General features: G+C 40.1%; 1 protein-coding gene across 1 annotated transcript in view; it reads right to left on the reverse strand.

Annotated features, from left to right (window-relative positions):
* LOC118809045 (rho GTPase-activating protein SYDE1) overlaps nt 1-12,421 on the reverse strand; it is a 44,225-nt gene extending 31,804 nt beyond the window's left edge. Inside the window, exon 1 of the mRNA XM_036571978.1 lies at nt 11,828-12,421. Coding sequence (XP_036427871.1) covers nt 11,828-11,912 — 85 coding nt within the window. The 5' untranslated portion in view covers nt 11,913-12,421. The remainder of the gene's footprint in view (nt 1-11,827) is intronic.
* Nucleotides 12,422-12,666: the final 245 nt, after the last annotated feature.

Genomic DNA, 12,666 nt, shown 5'->3' on the forward strand with positions numbered 1-12,666 from the left:
ATGGAAAAATAAATGTTTAAAACAGCATATAAAAATTGAAAACTGTACCTCTCATACGTCTCTCTTTTCTGAGCATCTCTCATTTACCGTCTTTTGTCAGTGATTAAACCCTGAGTGCAGCCTATCAGTAAAATAGGTGGAGGGGGCGGGGCTTATGCTATGCTCACAAAATGAAAGTGGAGACACACTATATAAGGGAAAATATGAGATAGGTGAGGTGACTGCTCATTTGCAATTGTTTTAAAATAAAATTTGTAGTTTTCAGAGCCAAACCAGTCTGAGTAGAATACAATTAGAGCTGTGTTAGAATTAAGACACTTCTAACATATTTATAATATAAAATATTGAAAATCAAGAGCATTTTATAACAACTACAGGGAAAAGGCGGCTCCAGTTTTCGCAACAGGAGACGTTTACTAACAAAAGAGCTCCGTATGCCACACTGACGTAGCTCTGTTGGGGAAGCAGGGGGAAGATTACATATGCAGCTGTAATAAACATAAACATTTACATTCAGCTCAGCTGCGTCTCAAAGCGCCTCCTGCAGTGTCTGAGCTATCGAGCAGTAATCTGTCTCAGTGCGTCTTGGTTGCATTTACACTCTTTTATCGATCCACTGGCTACGAGATCAATCTTGGACACACAGAGTGGCTAAAAGTGTAAACAAGCTCTTTCAGGCCTGGTTTGAAACACATCTGTGCTGCAGCGCTCCGCGATCTGCGCTATCAACAACACAAATGAGTTCAGCAGAGCCGGCCAGAGGAAGCCCGGGAAGAGGAAGCAGGAAAAAAAGGCTGAAAAAAAAAGGGATTCAAAATATAAATATTGCTCGTAGGACAGACAGGACGCAGAGCAGGAGGAAGTCTGACAATACAGTTACCGTCCTTCGTTATGTAATGACCAACCAAGCAGCTCCAAAGACTTTGGAATGTATATCAGTCCTGCAGGCCAGAAACTGTATTGTCTCGCCAATCAAAAGGCCACAATTTTAATAAATAAAAAACTGCCACTGCGACTAGTAGGGCTGTAGCTAACTTTGTGCGGCCTGATAAACACTGAATTGCTATCTTGGAAACAACTGAGTCAAGAGTGTTTTTGCCATTTATAATCTGAACGCCCCCTTACACTGCATTAACCCTTAGAAGTCTGGAGCTTTACTCTTAAAAAAGATGGTCCTTCAAGGGTTCTTTAGATTGATGGAAAATAATGCATCAATGTGCTATAGAGGGTTCTATATAAAACCTTTTTGAAAAGGGTTCCATATAGCACCCAAAAGGGTTCTTCTATTGTTACAAGCTTGACATCGTAACAATAGAGGAACCCTTTTTTTGTGCTATATAGAACCATTTTCAAAAAAGGTTCTATATAGAACTGTCTATAGCACATTGATGCATTATTTCCATCAATCCGAAGAACTCTTTCATGACGCAAAGGTTTCTTTGGGTGTGCAGGGTTCTATATAGAACCATTTTCTTTACTAAAGAACCCTTAAAGAACCTTTTTTAAGAGTGTATTATCACACATTTGATTTACATTACTATAGATGAAGAAAAATTTTGGCCAAAAATGAATAAAAATATATATTTAATAGGACTACAGCAAATGTCAAATCTAAGCCTTTACAAATAATTTTAATGATAAAGGAAATAGAAATGAGTGATTAAAAATTAGAGGTGCATAGATAAGATTTTTTCCAGACCAAATGCAAGTACAAGTTTTTATTTTTTAGTACTCACATACAATAGTACCAAAAATAGTACGATGGTACTAAAATGTGTCAAAACCTTGTATCTCCATTTTTGTCATTTTTCAGTGTTTGACATCATTTGAAAATGCCTGTTGCTCTTTACATTGTGTGTAAATTTCATGAAAAACGAGCCACAAGAAATGACCCAAAATGACTTGGGAAAAAGGTCTGGTTCCATTGACTTACATTAAAAGTAAAGTAAGTTTTTCCTTCTCCTGTAAAGTTACCATTTTGGAGATATGGACGAGGTTTTGTTTCAAAAACAGCTTTTATACTACTAATACAAAAGTAAGTAGTTGTTATTGTAAATGAGGGCAATGTACCCCAACAACTAACTCATTAAATAAAGTGCAATAACTAGCGATGCTGCATTAGTTACCTTGAATTAAACAGCACTGCAGTGGAGAAGAGCGGGTTTTGTTCCACATCAGAAAAAGCACTGAGAAGCTCAGCTGACCACACTGTGCACTAAAATACACAGGGTAGGACAGCGCGGTCTCTCTACAGCCTATTTTACAAAAAAATCAATGTATTTTTAAAAAATGACTGTAATTTTATTCAGTCGAACACAGTAAAGTTGGCCTTTAAGGACTTTGGTAGCAAATGTTTTTTTGCCTCTGGTTTGTTAGCCTGGTGATGCAGCTGTGATGGTGATTTGTGTGTTTAAAAACAAGATAAAATTGGTGAGGTCAGACACTGATGTTGGACAAGAGCTCCTGGCTCACAATCTCTGTTCTAGTTCATCCCAAAGGTGTTTGATGGGGTTGAGGTCAGGGCTCTGTGAGGGCCAGTCAAGCTCTTCCACACCAAACTCACCCAGTCATGCCTTTATGGGGCTTGCTTTGTGCAGTGGGGCTCAGTCATGCTGGAAGAAGAGAGGGTCTTCCCCAAACTGTTCCCACAAGTTAGCCAATCAAGCTACAGATCCAAACACCACAGAACGGATTTCATTTCACCTTTCTGTCCCTTAAACACCAGTCGCTCGACTTCACTCCCCAGATTTTCAGATTTGAGCCATTATCATCTAAACTTGTGTTATGCTAGCTGAGCTAATTCTAACCAGCTCCCCTCAACTCAATAGCAGCATTAACATTCAGCAATTGTCGTAAGATTGATGTTTTGACATTTATTAGACTGAAAATCATACACATGCATTCAGTTATTCCCCGTGTGTCAAACACAATCCAATCCGGCCCAGAAAAGTATTCTAGTTTTCTAGTAATATTAGCCCGTTCCACAGTGCACAGCACTACAGTTCCCAGCATGCACTGCAACGCAATGTGTGCTATGACTATCCTACCCCAACAACAATCTACAGGGACAGCGGTTCCACCTCAGTTCTACACAATTCCACACAATTCCACACCAGTCATATCATTTCAGCTGCAGGTCAACCAACATAAACTAAACTATAAACACTATAAAAAACTGTAAACACTCAGCAGCTCAGAAACTGAGCCCAAGTATTATGCAGCAAAGAAAGGATGCCAGTCTAGTTCAAGCAAATAGGTAGGTTTAAAAGACAGAGCTTTTCAATGTATAAAGTATCCATGTAATACTTCAAGGTCTACTAGAAGTGCTTATAATTTACTGTAGACGTTCTTGTGTGTTTCAAATAAACAAATCAGCCAGTTTGGGTTATAGCACAACATTAATCAAAAATGAAATGAAAACATAGTTGTTCTCTGGCCCACAGATTTGATGACATGTTTTAATGTGGCCCCTTTAGTGGTTGAGTTTGACACCCCTGAGTTATTCGGTGACTGTCGGCAAACAGGTTGTTCTCATACATTTTTATGTGCTTTTACACATCCGCTACCCTGGTAATACTAAAAAAAAAGATCGAGTACAAACACAGCATGTAAGTCATTTTCTTGTGTTTTTCCTCCCACTCTGCATGAGCACGACAAACCAATGATCACAATTTGTACTTTTTGTACTTTATGGGGAAAACAACTCATGTTACAGTCAGAGAAGTTTGTGGAGTCCAGATTATAGATGGAGTGGAGGGGAGAGAGAGAGAGAGAGAGAGAGAGAGAGAGAGAGAGAGAGAGAGAGAGAGAGAGAGAAAGGCAAAAACAGTGAGAGAAAAAAAAAGATATAAATCAGAAACCAAGTTAGAGAGAACAGGGGGGGAGGAGAGAGAGCGAGATTTCTGTTTCTTGACTCTCACGTGGTTCACAGATGCTGAAGATAAAGAGCTCTACTGACAGTCATCACAGAACATACACACACACACACACACACACACACACACACACACAGTAAGGCTGTTATGAGTCCAAACGCACTGTGAGAAACATGCGGACGGCCGCTTAACAGCCGTGACCTGCAGCTGGGCACCGATTACTCTCTCTAACTCTTATACACTCAGCATCGCTCCCTCTCAGCTCTTACACACCCCAAATCTCTCTCTCTCTCTCTCATTCTTTTTTCTCTGCCTGTGTCCAGTCTTGTTGCTTCTCTCTCTCTCTCTCTGCCATCACCTTTCTCTTTCCCCTCTTTCCTTTTCTCTCTTCCCTCACTCTCCTTCTTCCTTTCTCTCTCTAACTCTTATTTTCTTTCTGTCTGTCTCTCTCCCTCTTTCACTCTCCCTGTCCTCTCTCTCATTCTCTCTTCCTCCTTTTTCTCTTTCACTCTCTCTAGTTCATGTACACGCAAAATGTCTCTCTCTTTCTGCCCCTCCATCTCTCTCTCCACTCCTCTCCCTCTTTCTGCCATCTCTCTCTCTGTATCTCTCTATCCCCCTTTCTCTCTTTCCAACTTCCATCTCTCTTATTCTCTCACACACTCCCTCTTTCTTTCTGTTGCCATCTCTCTCACTGCCCCCTTCTCTCTCTCTCTCTCTCTCTCTCTCTCTCCCTCTCTCTTTTTCTGTCTTTTTCTCCCATTCCATCTCTCTCTCGCTCCCTCCCTCTCTTTCTCATGCCCCTTTACCAATCGCATAGTTCACATTGTGTCACAGATAAACACACCAACACACTCAAAGCTCAGTAGGACTTTCCCTATTTTAGACATAGCAAGCAGTGAAAGAGGAGGTGGGGAAAAAAGCGTGGGCAAGAGAGAGAGAGAGAGAGAGAGACAGACCAGCAGAGAGAGAGAGAAAAGGGGGGAGTGAGAGAGAGAATGAGAGAGAGAGAGACAAGGAGACAAAGACAGAATGAAAGACTGAAGAGGGAGAGGGAGAGAGAATGAGAGAGAGAGATAGACAAGGAGACAAAGACAGGGCGAAAGAGTGAAGGGGGAGAGGGAGAGAGAATGAGAGAGAGAGATAGACAAGGAGACAAAGACAGAGCGAAAGAGTAAAGGGGAGAGGGAAAGAGAACGGAAGAGAGAGAGACAGACAAGGAGACAAAGACAGGGTGAAAGAGTGAAGGGGGAGTGAGAGAGAGAATGAGAGAGAGAGAGACAAGGAGACAAAGACAGAATGAAAGACTGAAGAGGGAGAGGGAGAGAGAATGAGAGAGAGAGATAGACAAGGAGACAAAGACAGAATGAAAGAGTGAAGGGGGAGAGGGAGAGAATGAGAGAGAGATAGACAAGGAGACAAAGACAGGGCGAAAGAGTGAAGGGGGAGAGGGAGAGAGAATGAGAGAGAGAGATAGACAAGGAGACAAAGACAGAATGAAAGAGTGAAGGGGGAGAGGGAGAGAGAATGAGAGAGAGAGACAGACAAGGAGACAAAGACAGAGCGAAAGAGTGAAGGGGGAGAGGGAGAGAGAATGAGAGAGAGATGGACAAGGAGACAAAGACAGGGTGAAAGAGTGAAGGGGAGAGGGAGAGAGACAGACAAGGAGACAAAGACAGGGCAAAAGAGTGAAGGGGAGAGGGAGAGAGAATGAGAGAGAGAGACAGACAAGGAGACAAAGACAGAATGAAAGAGTGAAGGGGAGAGGGAGAGAGAATAAGAGAGAGAGATAGACAAGGAGACAAAGACAGGGCAAAAGAATAAAGGGGAGAGGGAAAGAGAATGAGAGAGAGAGATAGACAAGGAGACAGACAGAGCGAAAGAGTGAAGGGGGAGAGGGAGAGAGAATGGAAGAGAGAGAAGGAGACAAAGACAGAATGAAAGAGTGAAGGGGAGAGGGAGAGAGAATGAGAGAGAGAGAGAGAGAGAAAGCATGAGAGAAAAATATAGAGACAAAGAAAAAGAGAGAATAATCCAATATAAATATATTATTTATTTAATATTATATACATACATATGTGCATATATTACTTATCTCTATTTCTATGGGTGTATAGATGTATGATTTTACTTCTTCAACATTATCTCTATATTCTAGTATAATATTCTACTAATCGCTTTGGCAACAATTGTTTATTACGATTCATGCCAATCAAGTTATTTGAATTTGAGAGAGAGAGATAAAGAGAGAGAGAGAGAGAGAGAGAGAGAGAGAGCGCATCACTAAATTCTACGAGGTCAATACACTAAGCTAAAAAGCTGCCAAAATAAAGGAGTGAACAGGTAAATATAAAACATCATGATACTGTAAGACATTTTCACTCTATGAAAAACAATATTTAGTTTTGTATCATAATATTTTGAAGTTTATATTTACATCTAACAAACCATTTAAGGAACAGGAGGAAATCAAACAACTGGTAAACAGAAATGAATAAACTGGTAATAAGAAATGAAACTATGTCATGTCAAGTACTGACGATACCAATTATATCCCCAGAAAAGCATATCGTGATATAATTTATTATGATAATAATAATATATCATCATACTGTCCACCCTTGACTGGAATGTTAAAACAAGCAGGCCAGAGATGCCTCAGACGCCTTCCCATGTCAGACGCCTTTCCTTGTCAGATTCTGAGTGATTACTGCTGGGCGAGTGTGTTATTTTAAAATGTTATGCAGATCGTTTTCAAGAGAAAGTGGCACCACCACCAAAAACCAAATTAAAGGGTGTGAGCCTAGAACTCGAGAACATCCTGCCTGACAAATAGATCCACGTCTAAATGAAGGCCCAGATGTGCTACTACAGTGTTAAATTTACTCCTAAATGGTCAGATGTAGCTCCCTTGTAGGAGTTAATTAGCGGTCATTGTGCACTTCAGGCCCACAGCTTGGAAACCACATGGTCAACGGGTGAATGCCCGCGTCTCTGTAATCTCACCTGAAATGGACTGTAGCCCCAAGGCACAGCAACAGGTCAATGACCGGACAGACAGCAACAGAAAGGCTGTCCCTAAACCAGCTCTAAATCAGATTATGTAAGCAATAGTGCTGTAGACGCCAGGGTTATCATAGGTAACAGAAACTATGGTCTCACTTTATTTGGACAGTCCACTACAGACCATCTACAGCTGTTCACATTGTTAACAAACTATCTGTTGAAACTCAGTTGATTCCAAACAGTGGTGGGGTTAGGGTTAGGATTCGGATCAGGGTTAGGGCTAGGACCAGGGGAAGGGTTGGGTTTAGGTTCTGGGTTGAGGTTAAGGTTAGGGTTAGGATTAGAGCCGGTCTCAGGAAAATTATGGTCAATTTAGTAGATATTTAGTTGAATGTAAATTGAAAGTAAATTAAGTATCTACAAAGCCGTGTTGTGCCAGTTCACACTGAAAATGAACTAGTTCAAAGTTCAACTAATGAAAATTAACTGGTTCACATTCATAGTTCATTTAAAAAAATTCTGAACTAAGTTCAGTTCCAAAAATGAACTAGTTCATGTTCATTTGTTGTTGTTTTTTTTAATAAATAGGCCACTATTCTTTTTCAATAGAACCTCTTTCTACCCATCCATCACCAGCCCAAAATCATTGCTACTCATAAACTAAATGAATTATTCTATAACACAGCCTTTAAGTCAGTAATACTCTCACTGAGCGCACTATTCAACATGTTCTGTAAGCTACCTGCTTTCCTGACTTCTGGGTGGCTGCAAATCACCAATTTGATGTAGGATGGCTTTTCGACCTTAATTAGAGGCTGCAGATCTCCCACAATGTAGCTAGTCCAGTACAAGCTTGTCCACTTGTTGGGAAACGAAGGCAGCAGGTCCTTTACAAAATGCTGTGAGCTCCAATTGGGTGGGTAAACTTTGCGGTTGTTGCATTGTAGTCGTTAATGATTTCCTGCGTTCATTATTATGTCGCATGTATTCCAGAAGACTGCTTCGATGCTTCAACTCAATGTGTCGTTTTAAATTCGATGCCACACTTGGGTGTTCGTAAAACTGCTTCAAACGCTTAAACAAACCCACTTCTGCAGTTAAGTCTCTACCGCTAACACCAAACATTTGGCTGTGTTTATGGAAGCATCATGTGGCGTACCGTAAAACATGAGCTCGCGTTCACGAATTCATGCACAACACTGTTACAAATCAACTTGCAAAGTGGACTATCCAAATAAAGTGTTACCAAAACTACTACTAAAAAGAAAACTAGCAGTGAAAAGCTGTACTCATTAACTGTAATAAAAATAAAAATAAACTTTCAAAAATGCGAAAACTACATCAAACTGTAATGTCCACTGCAAAAGTAACTTAAAATAAATAATAACATTTTAGTTTTATTGTTTTTTTAGCATATGAATGAAAGTTAGGAGTGGATCCCTTCTGTTTCCGGCCGTCTTTAAGAAAAGTTGGAGCTGAGCCGCGCCGAGCTCAGTCTACTGTTGTATTCACTTTATTCTCTTCTTATCAAATGCCTACAATCACAGTTTTCATCATAGTATTGCAGACTAAAATTGAAACTAAAAAACAAAACTTGGAACTGAAATGAAACTAAAACTATTACTTTCAAGAAAAATAGGACGCTGAAACTGTTGATGCACTTTTAATTGAAACTAAAATGAAATAATAATAAAAAAAAAAACAATGAAAAATTTTAAACTATAATAACCCTGACAGATGCATTTGGTGCTGCTACCACTGCAAAAAACATTTTGGCAAGTAAAAGCATCTCAGTGTAGGCAAATGTATATTTTTGTTTTATTCCTAGTTTAATCTTTTTTTGTTTATGAACCGTTAGGATTGCTGCCTGTTGTACTCTGTCCAATGACAATAAAGTATCTTGAATCTTACATCAATATATGTGTTTTTGTCGCATATACAGTACTGTGCAAGAGTCAGAGACCACCCTTTCAGTGACAGGAGAAAAGTAGAAAATTAAGAGATAAATTTAATATCAAATGTTTATTACAGCTTCCATACTTTTCAGGAGACTCGCTTTTAGTTTTTAAAGAAATCTGCAGGGATGTTTTTCCACCCCTCCAAAGTTCTGTATTAGAATTTGGTTGCACTTTCTGCTTCCCACGATCCAAGTAATCAAACACACTCAGTGATGTTGAGGTCTGGACTCTGGGGTGGTCAGTCCATTGTTCAGCTTCTTTGTTTGATGTGTCCGTCTCCTTTTCTCAGTGAGGTTCTTCTTGATCAGCTACACATCCTTTCAGACCCACAGCGCTGAGTTGTCTTCTCACAGTGGAAGGATGGACAGAAACACCTGTGGATGTTTTCAGATCTGAAGCAGCTTGATTTTCTCCTCTCTCTCAAAGATGAAAGCTTTAAGTGCTGTTTATCTGATGGGGGCAGTTTTGGTGTCTACCAGGTCTTCCAGGTGGTTGTTAGGAATCTCATTTTCTCTGTAGCTTTTAATCATTTTTAAACTCCTCTTTTTTACTTACCTTATTTTGACTTTTTTTTTCATTGTGCAAGTGGATTATTTGATCTAATCTCCTCATAAATATCTCCTAAAAATCTATCAGTCATTAAATGACTTAAATAAATTAAACAGTCTCTGACTTTTGCACAGTCCTGTATATTTGTTGCATATAGTTCTGATTCTGAGATTGTTATAACAATATTATAAGACTACTCAATCTCATCTGAGACACTTTTACTCACTTGGCTTGGTTCCAGATAAAGCTTTTAATCGATATATTATGCAGAGGTTCTTCAAACTTTCAAACTCACACTTATTCATAACTTTTTGTAAAGAATCATCTATTAAAGGTTCTGCAGGAAGCCAAAAGCAGTTCGTCTGTAGCATCATTCCAAAGAACAATTTCGGGCAGCTTTATTTGTAGAGTGTAAAAATAGGATGAATAATCTGATAATGTTCCAATAACAGTCTCATAATGACCAGATCATTATGATCTTGCCAAAATATCATTTTTGGCAGTACATGCTTTTCTACGTGTGGAAGAGAGTCTATAAGGAGCCCATATGTGAGACAGTTGGAAGTAAATGAATAATTAAACAGTTAAACTAAGAGATCTCTCAGTTTACTGTGTCTCAGCTTTCAACCAGATTATGTAACCAAAGCTGGCTTCAGCAGACAAACGTGTTGTTCATGCCAGGCAGGAGGACGGCCCTTCTGGAGGCTTTTCACATCAAGCTGACTTAATTACTTAGTTAAAGTGAGCTAAAAGTAAGTCAAACAGTTGAGGTAAGAGGTTCCTCAGTTCCCACTTTCTTTTCAGCACAGGGCCTTTAAGTGCACAAGTGAAAATCCACATATTAAGCAACTCTGTAAACACTGTTTTTCACGCAGCTTACAGAGGACCATGACAAAAGAAAGGCTCAAACAGTGACTTGACCAGCCGTATCCTCACTGAATTAAAGCAGCAAATCTGCTCACCCCTGTTTAAATCTCCAGCTTTTCCTCAGTCTTTCTTCTCACCTTCGGGAACTGTTCAGGCTACAGCTTGACCAATTGTTAGCACACAAAGCGAAGAGTAACTAGGACCATTTACTCAAGTCCTTGTATTTAAGTACAGTGCTGATAGGTTTTATCCTTTTCTGAGTATATTCAAGCGACAGTCTGTGTTCGTTTCAACTCAAATACATTCATAAGGAAAGAAATATGTCCTGAAGGGCTGAACGATTCTGGCAAAATATCGAATTGCGATTTTTCTGACCAATATTGCGATTACAATTTAAATTGCAATTGTTTATAAATAAGGTATAAAATGAGCTATGGGCCTTTTTTTTGGCTAAGAAGATCAGTGTATATTTTTTCTGGCTTGAGACTTGAACTGTTACCACAGTGATGTCACAGCAGTTCACAAACTCCATGTTATTAGGTTAAATTTCCCTACTTAATACTTGCATCGTATCCACAGTGTTGATCATAAACTGTAACACCACAATAAAAACTGCACTTTTTCTTCGTGTGATTTTGATATAAATACCATTAATCTTTCAGCCCTACTTATGAATGTACTTGAGCAGAAATGAAAGCCGACTATCGCTTGAATATACTCAGAATCCTTCGCTCATCACTTAGAATGCCTTTCTGATGCTAACACCTCTCAGTTCGGAGTATCCTATCAGTATCCTAGGCTGATAGAAGCTGTATGTGCTGAGAAGGTCCACCGTAGTTCTATAGGGAACACAGTCTTTGAATGATTAAGGAGTTTGTGGAGCTGATACTTTCTTACTCGGGCTTGTTGGTCACTTTTACTTCATCAATTCATTATTAGTACATTAGTATTTAGTATTAGTGGAGGTTGGCTTGGCTACTTAATGGTTAGGAGTACCACTGTTACCAATGTTACTGAATGTAACATTGAAAGAACAGACTTTGGCATCAGTTTTCCATTCTGAGGAGACTTTAACTCGAGTTTTGGTCACTGCACTCTTATAAACGATGGTTCTTCAGGGTTCTTTAGTGAAGGGAAAGGCTCTGTTGAGAACCATGAGTTCTATACAGAACCATCTGCATGCTTAAATAGTTCTTCGCATGGTGAAATGGTTCTTCAGATTAGTGGAGAATATTTTATACAGAACCATTTTCAAAAGGTTTCTATGTAGAACCATACCCAAAACGTTCTCCATCAATCTGAGGAACCATTTCACCATGCAAAGAGCCATTTAAGCAACTAGTTCTATTTAGAACTCATTTCCAAGACTGAGGAACCCCTAAAGAACCATCTTTTTGAAGAGTGTGGCTAAATGTACTTCAACTTGAGCTACTGGAGTCCTTATTTCAGTGCAGTAACACTCTTCCAAGAGGAGGGAAAACGTGTTGCCATCATAAAATACACTGTTCTAAACGACTGACACGAACTGAGAAGAAGTGCAGAAGGTATCAGTGAAGAAGTGCACCGGCTCACCGTTGAGTTTAGGGTCTGTTTTCCTGCGACTCCTGTCTTTTCCCCGGAGTTTGGAGAAGGTGCGCTTCAGCAGGGGCTCAGCCATGACTGCGACCCCGGATCCCCGGGGTTTATTCTGTTTACTCTGTCCTCAGTCCGGCCTTTCCAATTGTTTTCCCCCTCAAATGAGAAAAAAAAGCCCTTAAACCCTTAAAAGTTCTCGTTAAACTTCGCTCTGCATGTCTCCTCCGCGAGCGCCAACCAGCATGTCCATCCCAGCGCTGCTCTGCGCTCAGCTTTGGCCAACTTTCACAGGAAACAAATTCCATGGATTCTTTCCCAAACTGTTTTTTTTTCAGCGCTGCCTCTGACGGGGGAAATTCCCAAGTACTTATGGGAAATGAAGTCCGGGTTAGTTATTAGCTGTAGGCGGTTTCGTGGCAGAGAGGGTAAAAATATGAGGAGATTTTTAGAGGCTGAGGGCCAAAATGTGAAGAAAATAACCGTCTACTCGTCCAGTCCTCCGCTCCACCTTAAATGGCGCAGCGTAACTGCTGCGCCATTTAAGGTGGAGCGGAAAATTCGAATGAGAAGCTGGCGAATAACTGACAAACTTCAGCCTCATGCCGTGTATAAGCTTACACCATCCGCGACCTCGTGCGTTTCTTGGTTATGTAACTAACTGGAAACAAAGCCAACAAATCCGTGGCTCAGCATGAAATTGTTCCCCCGGTTATTTTAATGTGACATATGATCGACTCCTTGTGACACGGCGAGGAGAGAGAAGCACACAAGAGCTCCAAACCCTGGCTGAACCTTTCAGAACTACGTGCTAACAGCATCAGATGATTCAGCTGGTA

This window comes from Colossoma macropomum, unplaced genomic scaffold, assembly GCF_904425465.1.
Source record: "Colossoma macropomum unplaced genomic scaffold, Colossoma_macropomum, whole genome shotgun sequence".
Taxonomy (NCBI): Eukaryota; Metazoa; Chordata; class Actinopteri; order Characiformes; family Serrasalmidae; genus Colossoma; species Colossoma macropomum.